Source organism: Salmo salar, chromosome ssa19, assembly GCF_905237065.1.
Source record: "Salmo salar chromosome ssa19, Ssal_v3.1, whole genome shotgun sequence".
Classification (NCBI taxonomy): domain Eukaryota; kingdom Metazoa; phylum Chordata; class Actinopteri; order Salmoniformes; family Salmonidae; genus Salmo; species Salmo salar.
This window is the reverse complement of record NC_059460.1, coordinates 42,830,254-42,853,276: the sequence shown is the minus strand read 5'-3', so window position 1 is coordinate 42,853,276 and position 23,023 is coordinate 42,830,254. Positions and strand designations below refer to the sequence as shown.

Here is a 23,023-nt window from a genome sequence, read left to right as displayed (position 1 = left end):
ACACACACACACACGCCATAATTGATATGATGGAGGAGAGAGGGGGGAAAAATACAAAATAAATGGGAGAGGGAATGAGAGAATGAGAGAGGGGGGGAGAAGGGGGAATATGATGATGAGGAGGAGTGGTATCTACAAAGTCTCTGAGTATCAGGCTCAAAAGAGCATATCTGGGGATTAGCTCGACATGCAGGAGTCTCACGCAACTGTAATTACCAGCAGTATAGTAACGGAAAGACCGATTATGCTACAGTAGGAGGATCTAAGGAAAAATCGCCATATACTGTGTTAAACCTTGGGTTTAGCGCGTCTCCCTTTCCCCGTTGCTGTTATGGGGGGGATAGACCGGCGGCGGCGAGTATCTCTGGCTATTACGTTGAACTTCCTCGCGCTGATTCTAGCCGTGGTCGCGTTGACTACAAGCTACTGGTGCGAGGGGACACGGAAAGTGGCGAAACCTTTCTGTACGGGACCGGTCACCACCACGAGACAGTCGTTCTGTATCAGGTTCAACAGCTCGAACATTAATGACAGCAGACTGGTCCAGTACATCTGGGAGACCGGCGAGGACAAGTACCTCATGAGGAAATTCCACACCGGGATCTGGTTTTCGTGCGAGGAGAACGTCAATATGACAGGTAAGAGAGATAAACTCCGGGAACAAAACTTTTTCGCGCACTGCGATGTGACGCAGCTGTACGCATGGAACTAGCTTGTCATTTTAATGGAAAGTTAGAATTGGGTTCTCAGAATTATAGACTATGCTAATTTTTGTAATTGTTCTTGTCTTTTGAGTGAAATGTCCAATGATTTTCTGTGAGCTGCCAGCACATTCACACAATCATTAAAACGATCGTCTGTACTTAATTACGCACTTACGCAAAATTCATAAAAATGTGACTGTGGTTGTTTTTTCTCTGAGATTTTCACAACCATATAGGCGCATTTTACATACAAAAAAAATAAACAAAAACTTTTTTTTTTTTAAACATACGAGAAACTACAACAAGCATATTTCATTTAGCTGTTTACTTTAATGGGGAAATCTACAGTTCAAGCAATAACACATCTGAAACCCCGCCACTATTTTGTTAAACAACCGAGGGATGGGGCTGGAGAAATGTAACCGCTCTCAAAATCATAGACAGAGCTATGGATGCAAGGACTGACCATCCATATCAACATTCTAGGTCAATGTCCTGTAAATAGACTGTTCTCTCTGCTACCGCATGGCAAGCAGTACCAGAGCGCCGAGTCTAGGTTCAAAAGGCACATTAACAGCTTCTACCCCCAAGCTATAAGACTGCTGAACAATTAATCAAATAGCCACCCAGACTAATGACATTGACCATCCCTTTGTTTTTACACTGCTGCTACTCGCTGTTTGTTATTCCAACCTACAAGTACAAACTACCTTGACCAACCTGTACCCCGCACATTGACTCGGTAACGGTACCCCCTGTATATAGCCTCGTTATTGTTATGCCATTTTATTGTGTTACTTTTTATTTTTTACTTTAGTTGATTTATTAAATATTTTCTTAACTCTTTCTTGAACTGCATTGTTGGTTAAGGGCTTGTAGGTAAGCATTTCACGGTACACCTGTTGTATTCGCCGCATGTGACAAATAACATTCGATTTGACTTGATGAGAAGCTGACTAGTAGAATCAGGTGTTTCAACAGGGATGGAGCTAAAGACTGCACTGGCTTAGCCACCCCTTTACCCAGACATGCGCCTTAGAAATCTGATGATTGAGTGTTTGATTGTATTGTGTTTGATTGTGTGGCATATTCTATTTCAGGTGAAAACTGCAGAAGTTTCATTTATGTTGCGCCCTCACACGAAAGAGGTAGGTTTTGCATAATAACATGTTATTACACTTTTTCTATTAATCTGTGAATGGCTATGGGTGTTGTTTTATTATTTAAAGATTCCAGTCATCTCTCATATTAAGAATTGCAAGTGCAGCTCGAAGGGTGCAAATTGAACCCAGTCACTTAATAATCCTGGAGTATGGTCTCATGCTGGGCTCAACTGAGATTTAATTATCCTTAGATTTATTTGGAAGTGTCAATTAAAAAGTGCAAACCTACAGTAGCAGAATTTAAGAGGATTAGAAATGCTGCGTTTTCCTGGGGAGCTACTGCACTATAACAAATTGTTGTACATTCACAGCAGCACTTTTACAGTAACTCTATATTACAGTACAGTGCTGTAAAGGCCAATGCATTTTGGGGGCTCAATTACCATTCCTCTAAACTGCTGTAAAATTACAACAATTGCTGTACTTTTATAATACAATTTTAGAGTAAATTACTGTATGATCTGTTTTGCTGTTTTTACAGCAGCATACTGCGAATTATGGTGCATTGTAGGAAAATGTTGTGGGCGGCGAAATAATCTCTGTCTCATTAACATATTTTGAGGCGAGCCTTGTAAGCGGCTATATTTGTTGCAACCATTAGTGAAAATGCTGTACCCCACTGAATAAACTACAATTTCGTATTTATTTTTGAATTTATCTTGTAAATCTACAGTAATTTACTGTAATTCATTAACACCCCACATAATAGATTATCATACTGTATTTTTGCAGTCTAAAAACCTTCTTCTGTAAATCTAGAGTAATTTATTGTCTACTGTGCTGCCAGTAATTTACGGTAATTCAGTTCCACCCACAGGGCACAGTACCATACTGTACATTTGGAGTGGAAAAAAAACGTTTGTTGCTGCATGGTTTTGTTGTGGCTCATTAACACATTTTGATGTGTTCCTTGTAAGAGGCTATACTTGTTGCTCTGTTAGTAAGAGTGCTATACCAATTTAAGTGATATGTGGTAGTAGTGCCTTAATTAACAATAAACTGCATATCAGAATTAGATCAGAGTGGCAGCAAGTCTCAAACCTTAAATAATGGCTGAGCGTTTAGCCATGTGCTTTTGATCTGTTTTGCCTTGTAGTCACTGTCAGTTTAGAAGAGTTTCTTACATGTCATCAACAGCCAAAATCATGTTTTTCATGAAATTGCATGATATTTGAAGTAAACTTCATAAAATATGAAAAATGACTGTTGCTTCCACATTAATAAAGTTTGATCATAAAGTTACTGGTCCCCTCCCCCATGACAAACACTTGGATTAATTATTAATGGGACAAGGTGACTGTCATTTTAATACACCAATGGTAACATAATATATTCTCTTACCTAATTTAAATAAGTACTGCCTTGTAACCAACATCAGAGAAGGCGTGTTTGCAGAGGGGCATGGTTTATACAACTAGATCATTCAAATCTCTGACGCAGTTGTCAAGTAAGTACATCTGTCAGTGGTGCTGTAAAGCACATCACAAAATACATGCCAAATGGGAGATATCTAAAATATATATATATATATATATATATATATATATATATATATATATATATATATATACATACACACAGTGCTTTTGGAAAGTATTCCGACCCCTTGACTTTTTCCACATTTTGTTACATTACAGGCTTATTCTAAAATGGATTAAATTGTTTTTTTCCCTCTTCAATCTACACACGATACCCAATAATGACAAAGCAAAAACAGATTTCTAGAAATGTTTGCTAATTTATAAAAAATGTAAAATTAAATATTACATTTACATAAGTATTCAGACCCTTTACTCAGTACTTTGTTGAAGCACCTTTGGCAGTGATTACAGCCTCGAGTCTTCTTGGGCATGACGCTACAAGCTTGGCAACCTGTATTTGGGGAGTTTCTACCATTCTTCTCTGCAGATCCTATCAAGCTCTGTCAGGTTGGATGGGGAGCATTGCTGCACAGCTATTTTCAGGTCTGTCCAGAGATGTTCGATCAGGTTTAAGTCCGGGCTCTGGCTAGGCCAATCAAGGACATTCAAAGACTTGTCCCGAAGCCACTCCTGCTTTGTCTTGGCTGTGTGCTTAGGATTGTTGTCCTGTTGGAAGGTGAACCTTCGCCCCAGTCTAAGGTCCTGAGCTCTCTGGAGCAGATTTTCATCAACGATCTCTCTGTACTTTTCTCCGTTCATTTTTGCCTCGATCCTGACTAGTCTCCGTCTGTGCCGCAGAAAAACATCCCCACAGCATGATTCCGCCACCACAATGCTTCATCGTAAGGATGGTGCCAGGTTTCCTCCAGACGTGACACTTGGCATTCAAGAGTTCAATCTGGGTTTCATCAGACCAAAGAATCTTGTTTCTCATTAATTAGGTGCTTTTTGGCAAACTCTAAGCGGCAGTGCTGGAAAGAGTACTCAATTGTCATACTTGAGTAAAAGTAAAGATACCTTAATAGAAAATGACTCAAGTAAAAGTGAAAGTCACCCAGTAAAATTCTACTTGAGTAAAAGTATTTGGTTTAAAATACTTAAGTAGCGAAATTAAATGTAATTGCTCAAGTGTACTGAAATATCAAAAGTAAAAGTAAAAGTATAAGTAATTTCAAATTCCTTATATTAAGCAAGCCGTACGGCACAATTTTTTTAATTTTTTTATTGACGGATAGCCAGGGGCACACTCCAACACTCAGACATAATTTACAAACAAAGCATTTGTGATTAATGAGTCTGCCAGATCAGAGGCAGTAGGGATGACCAGGGATGTTCTCTGTTTAGTGAGTCCTCCAGATCAGAGGCAGTAGGGATGACCAGGGATGTTCTCTTCATAAGTGTGTGAACTGGACCATTTTCCTGTCAAAATGTAACAAGTAATTTTGGGTGTCAGGGGCAATGTATGGAGTAAAAAGTAAATTTTCTTTAGGAATGTAGTGAAGTAAAAGTAAAAGTTGTCAAAAATATAAATAGTAAAGTAGAGTAGAGTGCAGGTACCCCAAAAAACAACTTAAGTAAAGTAGTACTTTAAAGTATGTTTACTTAAGTAACACCACTGCCAAGCGGTCTGTCATGTGCCTTTTACTGAGGAGTGGCTTCCATCTGGCCACTCTACCATAAGGCCTGATTGGTTGAATGCTGCAGAGATGGTTGTCCTTCTGGAAGGTTCTACCATCTCCATAGAGAAACTCTAGAGCTCTGTCAGAGTGACCATCGGGTTCTTACTTATCTCCCTGACCAAGGCCCTTCTCCCCTGATTGCTCAGTTTGGCCGGTCGGTCAGCTCTAGGAAGAGTCTTGGTGGTTCCAAACTTCTTCCGTTTAGGAATTATGGAGGCCACTGTGTTCTTCGGGACCTTCAATGCTGTAGGAATGTTTTGGTACCCTTCCCCAGATCTGTGCCTGGGCACAATCCTGTCTCGGCGCTCTACGGACAATTCCTTCAACCTCATGGCTTGGTTTTTGCTCTGACATGCACTGTCAACTGTGAGACCTTATAGGCAGGTGTGTGCCTTTCCAAATCATAGCCAATCAATTGAATTTACCACAGGTGGACTCCAATCAAGTTGTAGAAACATCTCAAGGATGATCAATGGAAACAGGATGCGCCTGAGCTCAATTTCGAGTCTCATTGCAAAGGGTCTGATTAGTTATGTAAATAAGGTATTTCTGTTTCAAATTTGTAATACATTTGCAAACATTTGTAAAAACCTGTTTTTGCTTTGTCATTGTGGGGTATTGTGTGTAGATTGCTGAGGATTTTTTTGTTATTTAATCCATTTTAGAATAAGGCTGTAACGTAACAAAATGTAGAAAAAGTCAAGGGGTCTGAATCCTTCCCGAATGCACTGTATATATATATATATATATATATATATATATATATATATATATATATATAATCTCATTGATGCAATGTCAATGTTGTTTGAGTTGCTTTGTTTATCACCAAATTAGCTTGAGATGATTTTACTGCAATATTGCTCACTGCATCCAAGTTGCTTAACATAGGCGTTTTCAAAGAGCTGTCAGTCAAGGTGAGCTCATGAAAATTAGCTCCCCGCCCACTCAGCCTGTCTTTTCAAACTTCCTGGTAGTTAGCCATGAGAGAAAAAGTACTTTTTAGAATTACTGTTCAGGACCTTTAAATTGTTTAATGGTTGACTATTTACCCTTTAAGCACTCTACTATATCTGGTAGTGATATAAAATACAAATTATTAATTGGTATACTGTAATATAGAATTACTTAATTGTTAGCAATTGCTGCAGTTTTATTAAAATACTATTTATCAAAGTACTATATTGCTGTTTTGCTGAATATTTACTGCAGCATTCTGTAAATTATAGTGCATTGCGGTAAAATGTTTGGGGAGGGGGAAAGAATCGCTGGCTCATTAGCATCTTTGGAGGCTTGCCATGTAAGTGGCTATATTTGTTGCACCCGTTAATGAGAATGCTGTACCAATTCAAGTGATATGTGATAATCCCCCTATAATAATGTAATACATATAGGGGACAGGTTAGAGTGATAATAATTCCTAAACTGTTTACGTTGAATATTAAGCCATGTATAAATACAGGGTATGTTGAAGACCTATATATTGTGAACTACAGCAATGTTCCTAGTAACGGTTACAGAAATATTTTACTTGCTGTGACTGAGATACACTACATGGCCAAAAGTATGTGGACACGCCTTCAAATTAGTGGATTTGGCAATTTCAGCCACACCGGGTGTATAAAATCAAGCACACAGCCATGCATTCTCCATAGACAAACATTGACAGTAGAACGGCCTTACTGAAGAGCTCAGTGATGTTCAACGTGGCACTGTCATAGGATGCCAACTTTCCAACAAGTCAGTTCGTCAAATTTCTGCCCTGCTAGAGCTGCCCCTTTCAACTGTAAGTGCTGTTGTTGTGAAGTGGAAACATCTAGGAGCAACAACGGCTCAGTCGCGAAGTGGTAGGCCACACAAGCTCACAGAACAGGACCACCAATTGCTGAAGCACGTAGCGCATAAAAATCGTCTGTCCTCGGTTGCAACACTCACCACCGAGTTCCAAACTGCCTCTAGAAGCACCGTGCATGTCTGTCAGACATCCCTCCTTCATCCTGACGAAGAGGATGAGAGGATGGTTAGATAGTGTGTCGCACTCTGCCCTTCATCAGTCAGACATCCCTCCTTCATCCTGACGAAGAGGATGAGAGGATGGTTAGATAGTGTGTCGCACTCCGCCCTTCATCAGTCAGACATCCCTCCTTCATCCTGACGAAGAGGATGAGAGGATGGTTAGATAGTGTGCCGCACTCCGCCCTTCATCAGTCAGACATCCCTCCTTCATCCTGACGAAGAGGATGAGAGGATGGTTAGATAGTGTGTCGCACTCTGCCCTTCATCAGTCAGACATCCCTCCTTCATCCTGACGAAGAGGATGAGAGGATGGTTAGATAGTGTGCCGCACTCCGCCCTTCATCAGTCAGACATCCCTCCTTCATCCTGACGAAGAGGATGAGAGGATGGTTAGATAGTGTGCCGCACTCCGCCCTTCATCAGTCAGACATCCCTCCATCATCCTGACGAAGAGGATGAGAGGATGGTTAGATAGTGTGCCGCACTCCGCCCTTCATCAGTCAGACATCCCTCCTTCATCCTGACGAAGAGGATGAGAGGATGGTTAGATAGTGTGCCGCACTCCGCCCTTCATCAGTCAGACATCCCTCCATCATCCCTCCTTTATTCGTTTTACCTCCTCTGTGTCGGCACATTCTTTCCGTGCCTAATTCACTTCAATACAAAATACTGTTCAACACGCAGACACACACACACACACACACACACACACACACACACACACACACACACACACACACACACACACACACACACACACACACACACACACACACACACACACACACACACACACACACACACACACACACACACGTTTACCACGTCTCCATTGTGTGTGTGAGTCCAATGTCACTGTCTCAGTATCCAAAAGGGGCATTATTATGACACATTTCTAACTGAGTTTTGTTGGTTTTAATGTAATTGATCTCAGTTCTGATTTCATCCAATAAGTCCTTTCTCTGTGCTTTTGTGACGGGGGATATGTTGGCTAGGATTCTTAAGTTATAGTAATAGCTAAAGGAATACTCTCAGGTAGACAAAAAATAGTACAAAACTGCGAAAGAGGCACGTATGTGAGATTCATTTGAATAAATCACACACTACCTTCATCTTTTTAATATGCACCTTAATCCTGCCGTGTAATAAAAATGATCACCTTTGATTAATCATTGAAATCCCATTTAAGAGTTTGGTCAGAACAAGTAAAAAGGATTGTTCTATCGCTAAGAGATATGAATAGATTCAATTATTCATCTAGGCCTACTTTTAACTTTTAAATTCTAACTATTTTTGGCAGCACTTTTTCTACAGGTCTTATAGCACAGTAACTAACAGTGTTATAATCTATGTAATTGCACTGTAATTGCTTAGTAGTAACATGTAGGTATTATTGTCATGCCATGGGGTAAAACGTTACATTAAGTTGCCCCATGTTACTATGTAACTACACAGTAATAACTGTAGTAAAAACCCTAGTAACAACATCACTTATTACACAATTGCAACAAGGACTGTGTAACCACAGATCCCACTTGCTGAAGGTTATTCCACATTTTCTTGTTTCCACTATGTCACTACTGTTTTGTAATTACACGTTTGAAAGTCACCTGTTAATGACCATGTTAATAACGCCAGCCAAATTGTGACCTTCTTACATGTACCCAGGGTTGATACCATCGTGCCCTAACAGCCTAGGAGTTGGCAACAACAATTGTAACAAGGCAGATTGTTTTCTGTTTGGTCATTTCCATGTTCTAACCTGGCTCAAAGGGTATATTTAATCAAAAGTTATGTAATGACAATGTTGTTAAAATGGATACACTTTTATTTATAATGGACACACTCCGGAGTAAACAACTCAATGTAAAGTGAAATAATGTTTTAATTACTATGTAGTTACAATGTAACAACATTTTTGGAGAAACATGGTTAACCACGAGAAATGCGGAGACAGGAGAATATTAGGTACAGTATAACCCTTTTAGTTACATTGTACTTACAATATAACAATCTTTAACCGCATGTTATTACAATGTTACAAATTATATACATGTATTTACAGTGTAATTTAATGTAAAATGAGAACTTGTTAATTGCTATGTAATTACAATGTAACAACCTTTGCAGTCAATAGACTTACTAGGAGCAATAAGGAGACAGGAGATAATGTTCTGTTTGACTTTTCTTTAATAGGTTTAACAAAGATTAATATTCAAAGCATTCAAATTCATTTCCCTGTTTCAGACTCATAACAATAACTACTTTAGTGAGTAAAATGTACAAACACAGGGTCACTAAGCTAGCTAGTATTCCCCCGTGCATTCATTCACATATAACAACAGAAACATGCAATCATTTCAACAATTTTACTGAGTTACAGTTCATATAAGGAAATGATTCAATTGAAATATATTTATTAGACCCTAATCTATGGATTTCACATGACTGGGCACCCACTGGGGAGACAGGCACACCCTCTTGGGAGCCAGGCCCAGCCAATCAAAATTATTTTTTCCCCACAAAAGGGCTTTATTACAGACAGAAATACTCCTCAGTTTCATCAGCTGTCTGGGTGACTGATCTCAGACCATCCCACAGGTGACGAAGCCGGATGTGGAGGTGTTGAGCTCGCGTGGTTACACGTGGTCTGCGGTTGTGAGGCCGGTTGTACATACTGCCAAATTCTCTAAAACGACGTTGGCGGTGGCTTATGGTAGAGAAATTAGCATTCAATTCTCTGGCAACAGCTCTGGTGGACATTCCTGCAGTCAGCATGCCAATTGCATGCATTGTGTTGTGTAACAAAACTACATTTTAGAGTGGTCTTTTATTGTCCCCAGCACAAGGTGCACCTGTGTAATAATCATGTTGTTTAATCAGCTTCTTGATATGCCACACCTGTCAGGTGGATGGATTACCTTGGCAAAGGGAGAAATGTTCACTAACAAGGATGTAAACAAATTTGTGCACAAAATTTGAGAAAAATAATCATTCTTTGCGGATGGAAAATTTCTGGGATCTTTACATGTTGCGTTTATATTTTTGTTCAGTAAAGGTAGCCTACCTGCACTGTATCTGCGAGCTGTTGGCTACAACGCATATGCCAAGACCAGAGTGGGCACATTTGCTATATAACACAACAGTTTTTGTGACAAAACCATCAGTTGTGTTGAAAATGCGATGGAAACCAATTAAACTTGTATTTTTCATTCGGGTACATGGGAATTTAACAGCAAAAGTTATTTTATATATGCTACGTCATCACACACAGCTTTCTGCAAATAGTCAGTTTAATGGAAACACATCTCTGCTGGAATAGGTTTCAGCAGTTGGATGTGTAATTACACAGTCCTTGTTCTTGACGTCTTTATGACTGATCCCACTAAACCCTATTACCATGTAATAGCATAGTAATACTAATTTGCTACTATGGTTTTACTATGTTGTTACTGTGCTGTTACTGTGTTGTTACTATGTTGTTACCATGTTGTTACCATGTTGTTACTACGTTGTTACCATGTTGTTACCATGTTGTTACCACGTCGTTACTACATTGTTACTATGTTGTTACTAAGTTGTTACTATGTTGTTACTGTGTTGTTACTGTGTTGTTACTGTGTTGTTACTGCGTTGTTACTGCGTTGTTACTAAGTTGTTACTAAGTTGTTACTGTGTTGTTACTGTGTTGTTATTACGTTGTTACTGCGTTGTTACTGTGTTGTTACTACGTTGTTACTATGTTGTTACTGTGTTGTTACTACATTGTTACTACGTTGTTACTACATTGTTACTACGTTGTTACTGTGTTGTTATTGCATTGTTACTGTGTTGTTAATATGTTGTTACTGAGTTGTTACTACATTGTTAATATGTTGTTACTGTGTTGTTACTACGTTGTTACTATGTTGTTACTACGTTGTTACCTTGTTGTTACTATAGTGCTACTACGTTGTTACTTCGTTGTTACTACATTGTTACTGTGTTGTTACTACATTGTTACTACGTTGTTACTGTGTTGTTACTACGTTTTTACTGTGTTGTTACTGTGTTACTGATTTGTTACTATGTTATTACCACGGTGTTACCTTGTTGTTACTATGGTGCTACTACGTTGTTACTACGTTGTTACTACATTGTTACTGTGTTGTTACTATGTTGTTACTACATTGTTACTGTGTTGTTACTACGTTGGTACTGTGTTGTTACTACGTTGTTACTGTGTTGTTACTGTGTTGTTACTATGTTGGTACTACGTTGTTACCTTGTTGTTACTATGGTGCTACTACGTTGTTACTACATTGTTACTACATTGTTACTGTGTTGTTACTACGGTGTTACTGTGTTGTTACTATGGTGCTACTACGTTGTTACAACGTTGTTACTACATTGTTACTAAGTTGTTACTACGTTGTTACCTTGTTGTTACTATGGTGCTACTACGTTGTTACTACGTTGTTACTACATTGTTACCTTGTTGTTACTACGTTGTTACTACGTTGTTAATGTGTTGTTACTACGTTGTTACTGTGTTGTTACTGTGTTACTGATTTGTTACTATGTTGTTACTACGTTGTTACCTTGTTGTTACTATGGTGCTACTACGTTGTTACTATGTTGTTACTACATTGTTACTGTGTTGTTACTGCGTTGGTACTGTGTTGTTACTACGTTGTTACTGTGTTGTTACTGCGTTACTGATTTGTTACTATGTTGTTACTACGTTGTTACTGTGTTGTTACTGTGTTGTTATTGCATTTTTACTGTGTTGTTACTATGTTGTTACTACATTGTTACCTTGTTGTTACCTTGTTGTTACTACATTGTTACTGTGTTTTTACTGTGTTGTTACTGTGTTGTTACTACGTTGTTACTGTGTTGTTACTGTGTTGTTATTGCGTTGTTACTGTGTTAATATTTTTTTACTGAGTTGTTACTACATTGTTAATATGTTGTTACTGTGTTGTTACTACGTTGTTACTATGTTGTTACTATGTTGTTACTACGTTGTTAACTTGTTGTTACAATGGTGCTACTACGTTGTTACTACATTGTTACTACATTGTTACTGTGTTGTTACTACGGTGTTACTGTGTTGTTACTATGGTGCTACTACGTTGTTACAACGTTGTTACTACATTGTTACTATGTTGTTACTACGTTGTTACCTTGTTGTTAATATGGTGCTACTAAGTTGTTACTACGTTGTTACTACATTGTTACCTTGTTGTTACTACGTTGTTACTACGTTGTTAATGTGTTGTTACTACGTTGTTACTGTGTTGTTACTGTGTTACTGATTTGTTACTATGTTGTTACTACGTTGTTACCTTGTTGTTACTATGGTGCTACTACGTTGTTACAATGTTGTTACTACATTGTTACTGTGTTGTTACTACGTTGGTACTGTGTTGTTACTACGTTGTTACTGTGTTGATACTGTGTTACTGATTTGTTACTATGTTGTTACTACGTTGTTACTGTGTTGTTACTGTGTTGTTATTGCATTTTTACTGTGTTGTTACTATGTTGTTACTACATTGTTACCTTGTTGTTACCTTGTTGTTACTACATTGTTACTGTGTTTTTACTGTGTTGTTACTGTGTTGTTACTACGTTGTTACTGTGTTGTTACTGTGTTGTTATTGCTTTGTTACTTAGTTGTTAATATTTTTTTACTGAGTTGTTACTACATTGTTAATATGTTGTTACTGTGTTGTTACTACGTTGTTACTATGTTGTTACTACGTTGTTACCTTGTTGTTACTATAGTGCTACTATGTTGTTACTTCGTTGTTACTACATTGTTACTGTGTTGTTACTACGTTGTTACTACGTTGTTACTGTGTTGTTACTTCGTTTTTACTGTGTTGTTACTGTGTTACTGATTTGTTACTATGTTATTACTACGGTGTTACCTTGTTGTTACTATGATGCTACTACGTTGTTACTACGTTGTTACTACATTGTTACTGTGTTGTTACTACGGTGTTACTGTGTTGTTACTATGGTGCTACTACGTTGTTACAACGTTGTTACTACATTGTTACTATGGTGCTACTATGTTGTTACTACGTTGTTACTACGTTGTTACTACATTGTTACCTTGTTGTTACTACGTTGTTACTACGTTGTTAATGTGTTGTTACTACATTGTTACTGTGTTGTTACTGTGTTACTGATTTGTTACTATGTTGTTACTACGTTGTTACCTTGTTGTTACTATGGTGCTACTACGTTGTTACTATGTTGTTACTACATTGTTACTGTGTTGTTACTACGTTGGTACTGTGTTGTTACTACGTTGTTACTGTGTTGTTACTGTGTTACTGATTTGTTACTATGTTGTTACTACGTTGTTACTGTGTTGTTACTGTGTTGTTATTGCATTTTTACTGTGTTGTTACTATGTTGTTACTACATTGTTACCTTGTTGTTACCTTGTTGTTACTACATTGTTACTGTGTTTTTACTGTGTTGTTACTGTGTTGTTACTACGTTGTTACTGTGTTGTTACTGTGTTGTTATTGCGTTGTTACTGTGTTAATATTTTTTTACTGAGTTGTTACTACATTGTTAATATGTTGTTACTGTGTTGTTACTACGTTGTTACTATGTTGTTACTATGTTGTTACTACGTTGTTACCTTGTTGTTACTATGGTGCTACTACGTTGTTACTACATTGTTACTACATTGTTACTGTGTTGTTACTACAGTGTTACTGTGTTGTTACTATGGTGCTACTACGTTGTTACAACGTTGTTACTACATTGTTACTATGTTGTTACTACGTTGTTACCTTGTTGTTACTATGGTGCTACTAAGTTGTTACTACGTTGTTACTACATTGTTACCTTGTTGTTACTACGTTGTTACTACGTTGTTAATGTGTTGTTACTACGTTGTTACTGTGTTGTTACTGTGTTACTGATTTGTTACTATGTTGTTACTACATTGTTACCTTGTTGTTACCTTGTTGTTACTACATTGTTACTGTGTTTTTACTGTGTTGTTACTGTGTTGTTACTACGTTGTTACTGTGTCGTTACTGTGTTGTTATTGCGTTGTTACTTAGTTGTTAATATTTTTTTACTGAGTTGTTACTACATTGTTAATATGTTGTTACTGTGTTGTTACTACGTTGTTACTATGTTGTTACTACGTTGTTACCTTGTTGTTACTATAGTGCTACTATGTTGTTACTTCGTTGTTACTACATTGTTACTGTGTTGTTACTACGTTGTTACTACATTGTTACTGTGTTGTTACTTCGTTTTTACTGTGTTGTTACTGTGTTACTGATTTGTTACTATGTTATTACTACGGTGTTACCTTGTTGTTACTATGGTGCTACTACGTTGTTACTACGTTGTTACTACATTGTTACTGTGTTGTTACTATGTTGTTACTACATTGTTTACTGTGTTGTTACTACATTGGTACTGTGTTGTTACTACGTTGTTACTGTGTTGTTACTATGTTGTTACTATGTTGTTACTACGTTGTTACCTTGTTGTTACTATGGTGCTACTACGTTGTTACTACATTGTTAATATGTTGTTACTGTGTTGTTACTATGGTGCTACTACGTTGTTACAACGTTGTTACTACATTGTTACTGTGTTGTTACTATGTTGTTACTACATTGTTTACTGTGTTGTTACTACATTGGTACTGTGTTGTTACTACGTTGTTACTGTGTTGTTACTATGTTGTTACTATGTTGTTACTACGTTGTTACCTTGTTGTTACTATGGTGCTACTACGTTGTTACTACATTGTTAATATGTTGTTACTGTGTTGTTACTACGTTGTTACTATGTTGTTACTACGTTGTTACCTTGTTGTTACTATAGTGCTACTATGTTGTTACTTCGTTGTTACTACATTGTTACTGTGTTGTTACTACGTTGTTACTACGTTGTTACTGTGTTGTTACTTCGTTTTTACTGTGTTGTTACTGTGTTACTGATTTGTTACTATGTTATTACTACGGTGTTACCTTGTTGTTACTATGATGCTACTACGTTGTTACTACGTTGTTACTACATTGTTACTGTGTTGTTACTACGGTGTTACTGTGTTGTTACTATGGTGCTACTACGTTGTTACAACGTTGTTACTACATTGTTACTATGGTGCTACTATGTTGTTACTACGTTGTTACTACGTTGTTACTACATTGTTACCTTGTTGTTACTACGTTGTTACTACGTTGTTAATGTGTTGTTACTACATTGTTACTGTGTTGTTACTGTGTTACTGATTTGTTACTATGTTGTTACTACGTTGTTACCTTGTTGTTACTATGGTGCTACTACGTTGTTACTATGTTGTTACTACATTGTTACTGTGTTGTTACTACGTTGGTACTGTGTTGTTACTACGTTGTTACTGTGTTGTTACTGTGTTACTGATTTGTTACTATGTTGTTACTACGTTGTTACTGTGTTGTTACTGTGTTGTTATTGCATTTTTACTGTGTTGTTACTATGTTGTTACTACATTGTTACCTTGTTGTTACCTTGTTGTTACTACATTGTTACTGTGTTTTTACTGTGTTGTTACTGTGTTGTTACTACGTTGTTACTGTGTTGTTACTGTGTTGTTATTGCGTTGTTACTGTGTTAATATTTTTTTACTGAGTTGTTACTACATTGTTAATATGTTGTTACTGTGTTGTTACTACGTTGTTACTATGTTGTTACTATGTTGTTACTACGTTGTTACCTTGTTGTTACTATGGTGCTACTACGTTGTTACTACATTGTTACTACATTGTTACTGTGTTGTTACTACAGTGTTACTGTGTTGTTACTATGGTGCTACTACGTTGTTACAACGTTGTTACTACATTGTTACTATGTTGTTACTACGTTGTTACCTTGTTGTTACTATGGTGCTACTAAGTTGTTACTACGTTGTTACTACATTGTTACCTTGTTGTTACTACGTTGTTACTACGTTGTTAATGTGTTGTTACTACGTTGTTACTGTGTTGTTACTGTGTTACTGATTTGTTACTATGTTATTACTACGGTGTTACCTTGTTGTTACTATGGTGCTACTACGTTGTTACTACGTTGTTACTACATTGTTACTGTGTTGTTACTATGTTGTTACTACATTGTTTACTGTGTTGTTACTACATTGGTACTGTGTTGTTACTACGTTGTTACTGTGTTGTTACTATGTTGTTACTATGTTGTTACTACGTTGTTACCTTGTTGTTACTATGGTGCTACTACGTTGTTACTACATTGTTACTACATTGTTACTGTGTTGTTACTACGGTGTTACTGTGTTGTTACTATGGTGCTACTACGTTGTTACAACGTTGTTACTACATTGTTACAATGTTGTTACTACGTTGTTACCTTGTTGTTACTATGGTGCTACTACGTTGTTACTACGTTGTTACTACATTGTTACCTTGTTGTTACTACGTTGTTACTACATTGTTAATGTGTTGTTACTACGTTGTTACTGTGTTGTTACTGTGTTACTGATTTGTTACTATGTTGTTACTACGTTGTTGCCTTGTTGTTACTATGGTGCTACTACGTTGTTACTATGTTGTTACTACATTGTTACTGTGTTGTTACTACGTTGGTACTGTGTTGTTACTACGTTGTTACTGTGTTGTTACTGTGTTACTGATTTGTTACTATGTTGTTACTACGTTGTTACTGTGTTGTTACTGTGTTGTTATTGCATTTTTACTGTGTTGTTACTATGTTGTTACTACATTGTTACCTTGTTGTTACCGTGTTGTTACTACATTGTTACGACGTTGTTATTGCGTTGTTACCTTGTTGTTACCTTGTTGTTACAACATTGTTACTGTGTTGTTACTGTTACTACTGTCGTGTCTTTGGCTATGCTGGATTAAGTGATATGACATGCTAACCTATAAAATTCTTTCTCTAATTAATATTACCTGATTAAGCTAATCATGTAAATGTAATTAACTAGAAAGTCGGGGCACCACGGAAGAACGTTTATAGAGCCGTTATCTTCCGAATAAACTCTTAAAATACTTAGTAATATTTTACATCGGTAGCAGTCAATATTAACCCTTATCTTATTTTCAATCTGATAATGAAAGTTGTAAATTCTTGGCTATCTTCACGAACCCTAGCTAACAAGTTGAATCAAGCAATACCAAATTGGGTTTAATTATTTATTTACTAAATACCTAAACTAATCACACAGAATTACATATACACAGAATACAAATGATGTCATACAGAAAACATCCTGGTGGACGGAACCTGTATCATGGCTGGTTACACAAAGGAAAGGGGGTTGGGCTTGAATGAAAGAGCGGGAAGATTTAGGAACGAAGAAACAGCAGCTATGCTATCGTAAATACATTATCTTATGCATTACTAAATTACCGCCCATTGGGAAAAGGAAAATGCAATAAATATTTACTCTGAGCTGCGCTTCGGTATATTGGTCGTAGATGCTGGCCGGGTTGGCCAACAGATCTTCCTGTCCTCGGAAGAATGTCTCTGGTGGTAAATTGGATACGTGGTGGTATCTTCGTCCGTCTGTTAGACTGGATCCGTCGTCCGTCCTTTCCTAGCCCCCGTCTACAGCGGCCGCTGCTAACTCAACGGCTAGGAAGTATCACTTCTGTAGTGAATAAGCTCAAAGTTCATACCATTCGCCACCAAAGCTCACGCCGAGGTTGGCTTAGTTCTGTACTTGACGTGTGTCCTTCTAACGTAGAGGCGGCAGACCTCACGTACTGGAACAACGTGGTTATCTTTTCGTCAAAGGCTTATATAGTGGAGAGGGGGAAGGATGTGTTTCATCGTTTATATCCCCTGTCTCTTCACAGGGGTGGGCCACTGATCAAGCAGGGCACTTTCCTTATGAAAACCCAATTCTCTCATTTGGAAGCTAAAATTACATTTAATCTCCTAACAAACAATTTCAATATCAAACATTTCAATTGCATAACAATTCCATGTGACTCTGATAAATAGAGGGTGTATACTTTCTCAGGTACAGTTTATGTCGTCCTGTCATCAGTCATAATGTCTCAGATCACAACTGAACTGACATACATACTCATTACGTTCCCAAGCATATTTCCAACTGGTTTTATGTCCAAAATATGGTTCCTTTTCCCCATTATTTTGACGTTCCCAGACTCTCTATATTTAACACAGGCTATTCAAGTCCATCAGTAGGGTCAGAGAGGGGAAGGGAGAAAGGTATTTATGGGGGGGTCATAAACCTTACCCACAGGCCAACGTCATGACAGTCCCCCCATGTTAGGTTCAATCTTGCGATTAACCTCTCTAGGCTAGGCGGGACGAATTCGTCCCACCTACGTAACAGCCACTGCTATCCTGTGGCGCGATTTTCAAAACCTTAAAAATCCTATTACTTCAATTTCTCAAACATATGACTATTTTACAGCCATTTAAAGACAAGACTCTCGTTAATCTAACCACACTGTCCGATTTCAAAAAGGCTTTACAACGAAAGCAAAACATTAGATTATGTCAGCAGAGTACCAAGCCAGAAATAATCAGACACCCATTTTTCAAGCCAGCATATAATGTCACCAAAACCCAGAAGACAGCTAAATGCAGCACTCACCTTTGATGATCTTCATCAGATGACAACCCTAGGACATTATGTTATACAATACATGCATGTTTTGTTCAATCAAGTTCATATTTATATCAAAAACCAGCTTTTTACATTAGCATGTGACGTTCAGAACTAGCATACCCCCGTAAACTTCCGGGGAATTCGCTAACATTTTACTAAATTACTCACGATAAACGTTCACAAAAAGCATAACAATTATTTTAAGAATTATAGATACAGACCTCCTCTATGCACTCGATATGTCCGATTTTAAAATAGCTTTTTGGTGAAAGCACATTTTGCAATATTCTAAGTACATAGCCCAGGCATCACGGGCTCGCTATTTAGACACCCGGCAAGTTTAGCACTCACCATAATCATATTTACTATTATAAAAGTTTCATTACCTTTTGTTGTCTTCATCAGAATACACACCCAGGACTGCTACTTCAATAACAAATGTTGGTTTGGTCCAAAATAATCCATCGTTATATCCGAATAGCGGCGTTTTGTTCGTGCGTTCCAGACACTATCCGAAATAGTAAAGAAGTGTCACGCGCATGGTGCAATTCGTGACAATAAAATTCTAAGTATTCCATTACCGTACTTCGAAGCATGTCAACCGCTGTTTAAAATCAATTTTTACGACATTTTTCTCGTAGAAAAGCGATAATATTCCGACAGGGAATCTCCTTTTCGGCAAACAGAGGAAAAAATCCCAAAGGCGGGGGCGGTCGGGGTCACGCGCATAAGCCAGTGTCTCTTGATCGGCCACTTGAGAAAGGCGATAATGTGTTTCAGCCTGGGGCTGGAATGACGACATTCTGTTTTTTCCCGGGCTCTGAGCGCCTATGGACGACGTGGGAAGTGTCACGTTAGAGCAGAGATCCTTAGTAAATGATAGAGATGGAAAAGAAGTTCAACAAATGGTCAGACAGGCCAGTTCCTGTAAAGGAATCTCTCAGGTTTTGACCTGCCATTTGAGTTCTGTTATACTCACAGACACCATTCAAACAGTTTTAGAAAATTTAGGGTGTTTTCTATCCATATGTAATAAGTATATGCATATTCTAGTTACTGGGTAGGAGTGGTAACCAGATTAAATCGGGTATGTTTTTTATCCAGCCGTGTCAATGCTGCCCCCTAGCCCTAACAGGTTAAACTTTATGTTGTAAACCAACATAAAAATTAACGTGGGTTGTCCTGGTTGTGGATCATCGTTGTGGTCCCCATCTGGCGGTCGACCCGGCTAGGGTGTCTGCAAATGAAGAAGTCCGCTCCAAGGCTGGGCAGCAGATGTCCAGTTGGAGGTTGCTATTGCAGTCCCCCCTCTGGTGGTCGACCCGGGTAGGGTCTCTGCAAATGAAGAAGTCCTTTCCATGGCTCGGCAGCGGATGTCCGGATTGGGATCGCCGTTCCGGACCCGTCGTCTGGTCGTCCAGACTGGAATATCTGGGCAGTAACTTAGGCAGATGTTAACAACGCACACACACTCATGAAATATATCATTACATTTCCTCCCAAATGAGCGGCGTTGTGGCACTAACTGATGGTTGTATGGGGGAGTTGTTTATGGCTCTATCACTTTCTATGTGCTGAAGAAAATGAAACAAAATGAATGAAAGCATAAACAAAACAAAATATAGTTATGCCACCTTAATCATCTAATTGGACTGTATTCTATCTACGTCCATGGTCTTGGCAAAATGACCCTATAATGGCATTGTCTAATGTCATATCTAGGGCTTTCCTAATTTGCGGGGTGGCGCTTAGGGTACTATCCTAAGTTGACAACTATATGATAAGTCTACCGCTGTAAGGCACTAGTTTTGGGCAGTCTACAGGGATGACCTATGGACTTCTGGTTAGAAAACTGGTGAGTGCTGTAGAGTCAAAGGCCTGGAAGTAAATGTTCAACTTTACTAAGGCTGGTATTTTGCTTGGACCCTTAAGTGATCCTAGCATAAATCCTAATTGGATGTTCCATTGTGCATGTGCGTTTATGCTTACACAATCGCGCATGTCAAGGGAAGAAAACCAAGTATCCTGGCAGATTACAACTTGTTCAGAATGAGTCTGACATAGTCAGGTAATTTTCAGGTCAATGCCTGGAGGTCAGTCAGAATTGGTGTCAAGGGAGTCTGTAGTAGTTTTCTACAAGTCACGGTGTCTTCCACTATTGTAGTGGCGGTAGGTATGAAGTCTATTTCATAGCTATGTTATCCACGGAGGAGCTAACTTCACGACGGAAGTACTCTAAGTATTAGACCAGTCGTACGTGGTGTGATCATGGTTCGTGACTTCTAATAACTTTTCTCCTGAACGGAGTGTTCTATTTATTAGTGGCATGTGTTAACCATTGGAAGAGTGCAATGGAGATTCCCTTCCCCGTGTTGCACTCTGAGTGACTCCTATGTCGCTATTATCAATAGCAATTTAACTTGTGAGGTTACTAATCCTCTTACTGAGTGTTGCTGGACTGACTGTGGTATTGGTACTGGTATTCAAGGGGTCCAGTTCTCCTACCGATTTATTCTGAAATATTATCTACCGGAACACATGATTGGAGCATATTACTAGTTGTATTGTAGTTGAACCTACACATGGCAAGGAATGATTATTGTTGCCATTTGTTTTGGAGGTGGACAAGTCCATTGGACTTCCTTTACGACCAGTGTGGTACACTGGTCGGTACTATCTTAGATGTGTTCTAAGATAATCCCTGTCTAGGGGCCTGTCTGCTCCTCACTGTTCTCATAGGGGAGTTTACAACTAGATTTGATTTATGCTCTGGCGGCCTCGTACGGTGTTGTCCGTAGGCTCGACCCCCCCCCACCGGCCTCGATGAGGCTCATCATGGGTCTGGGCTACTATTCCCCCCCTTTGTGTCTCGGGACCCCCCCACCAGCGGGTGGTGTTGGTGTCCGAGGCGCAAACGATAAGGTCGGACCCTATGTATGAGTTGTCAGTGGCTGCGTTATTATGAGAATGGCTGTAACCTTTCAACCAAATCTCCTGGTGTTTATGCTTCAACACCCTCAGTGGCTGCTGAGGTCTGTCAGTCACCACCGCGTCCGCGTGTGGCAACCTCTTCAGTACCTGCAAACTGAGACGAGGATATCGGTCTGTGATATCGCAAAGTGTTTCACCAGTGGGAGTCATCGGGTCAGTTGCTGGACTGACGCCATTAGTGTCATTGTAAGGGGTGACAGTCCCCAACAAAGCAGAAGGTGTATCATCGGAAGCAGAGTGTACTCTGCGCATCAATATTTTTCTTGCTGAGACGGCCGCAGTGCTTGCGGAAGTGTCCGAAGGGCAAGAGAAGTTCATCTCAACTACCGTATTGCACGACTGCAAGGAGGAGGGAAGTTGCTCCTTCACAGAGACAGCTGGCTCAAAATCATGAAAAGAATGGTCAATCAGATTGGCTGATGGAATGTGTCGAGATATCGTAATATCTCCTTGGATCGGATTCTGCACCAAGAGGTTTCTAAACGTCTTTTTCCCAAGCGGTGCTTTCGACAGATACCCCTCGTGAATGACTGCATTGCAGCTAGCGTTAGGGGAAGACAGTGTGGTCAGTGGAGAAGGCACTGTGGCCTGTGACCATACCTGGTTGGTTTTCCAATCCATCAATGGGAGTAACCGATCCATCAAGTCTGCTCCAAGTAGCAGGGGTACAGTTTCGAAGCTGGTAACATACACAGGGTGAACGAGCGATACGTCCTTGAAGTGTAATTTCAGCATGACTCTCAACGTGAGAGGCGAGGTAGTCTGAGTGACCCCTCGAAGTGTAGTTTCGCATCGCTCCACTTTTAACCAACGTTTAGTTGGCTTCAAAGCCCTTTTGAGATCATCAAACAATGTTAGAGAGATGAGTGATATTGTCGCACCCGAATCAATTAGCGCATGACAAGTTAAGCAATCCTCCAGGACTGTTTCCAGGTATGGCCGTTTAGATTCGTGGTTAGTGGACATATTCCCCACAAAGTGGTCGTTCGCAACGATGTGATGTGCCCTTTCTGTTCAAGGTGGAAGCAGATTGACTTTTCCGATTTTGAGTGGGCTTGGCTTTAACGAAGCGTTTGACCTTTTTCTTCGCAACTTTTGTATCAGAGTCTACAGACAAAGCCCGGGGGCTTGTTTCTTGATCAAGCGGGCCCTGGATAGGGTCTTGAATGAGAGCGGGAGAAATTTGAACTTTAACGTCCTTGTTATGGGTGTTAATTTCTGCGGACCTGGTGTCCGGTAATTCCCCGTCTAGTCCTTGTGACTTATCTTTTACCCTTTTCTCAAATTGTTCTCGCTTTAGTTCTTCCCGTAGTGGGACTTCTGGAGAACATTGGTCTACGTTTTGATCGTCCTTCAACCCTTTGTTACCCTTGTGCTCTGACACTTTGTGTGGGTTAGGTGCAGGAACGTAGCG

At 39.1% G+C, this 23,023-nt stretch overlaps 1 protein-coding gene across 1 annotated transcript in view; it reads left to right on the top strand.

Moving 5' to 3' along the window:
• Window positions 1-142: 142 nt before the first annotated feature.
• LOC106578856 (germ cell-specific gene 1-like protein) overlaps window positions 143-23,023 on the top strand; it is a 46,068-nt gene continuing 23,187 nt past the window's right edge. The window contains exons 1-2 of the mRNA XM_014158082.2: window positions 143-638; window positions 1,805-1,852. Coding sequence (XP_014013557.1) covers window positions 332-638; window positions 1,805-1,852 — 355 coding nt within the window. The 5' untranslated portion in view covers window positions 143-331. The remainder of the gene's footprint in view (window positions 639-1,804; window positions 1,853-23,023) is intronic.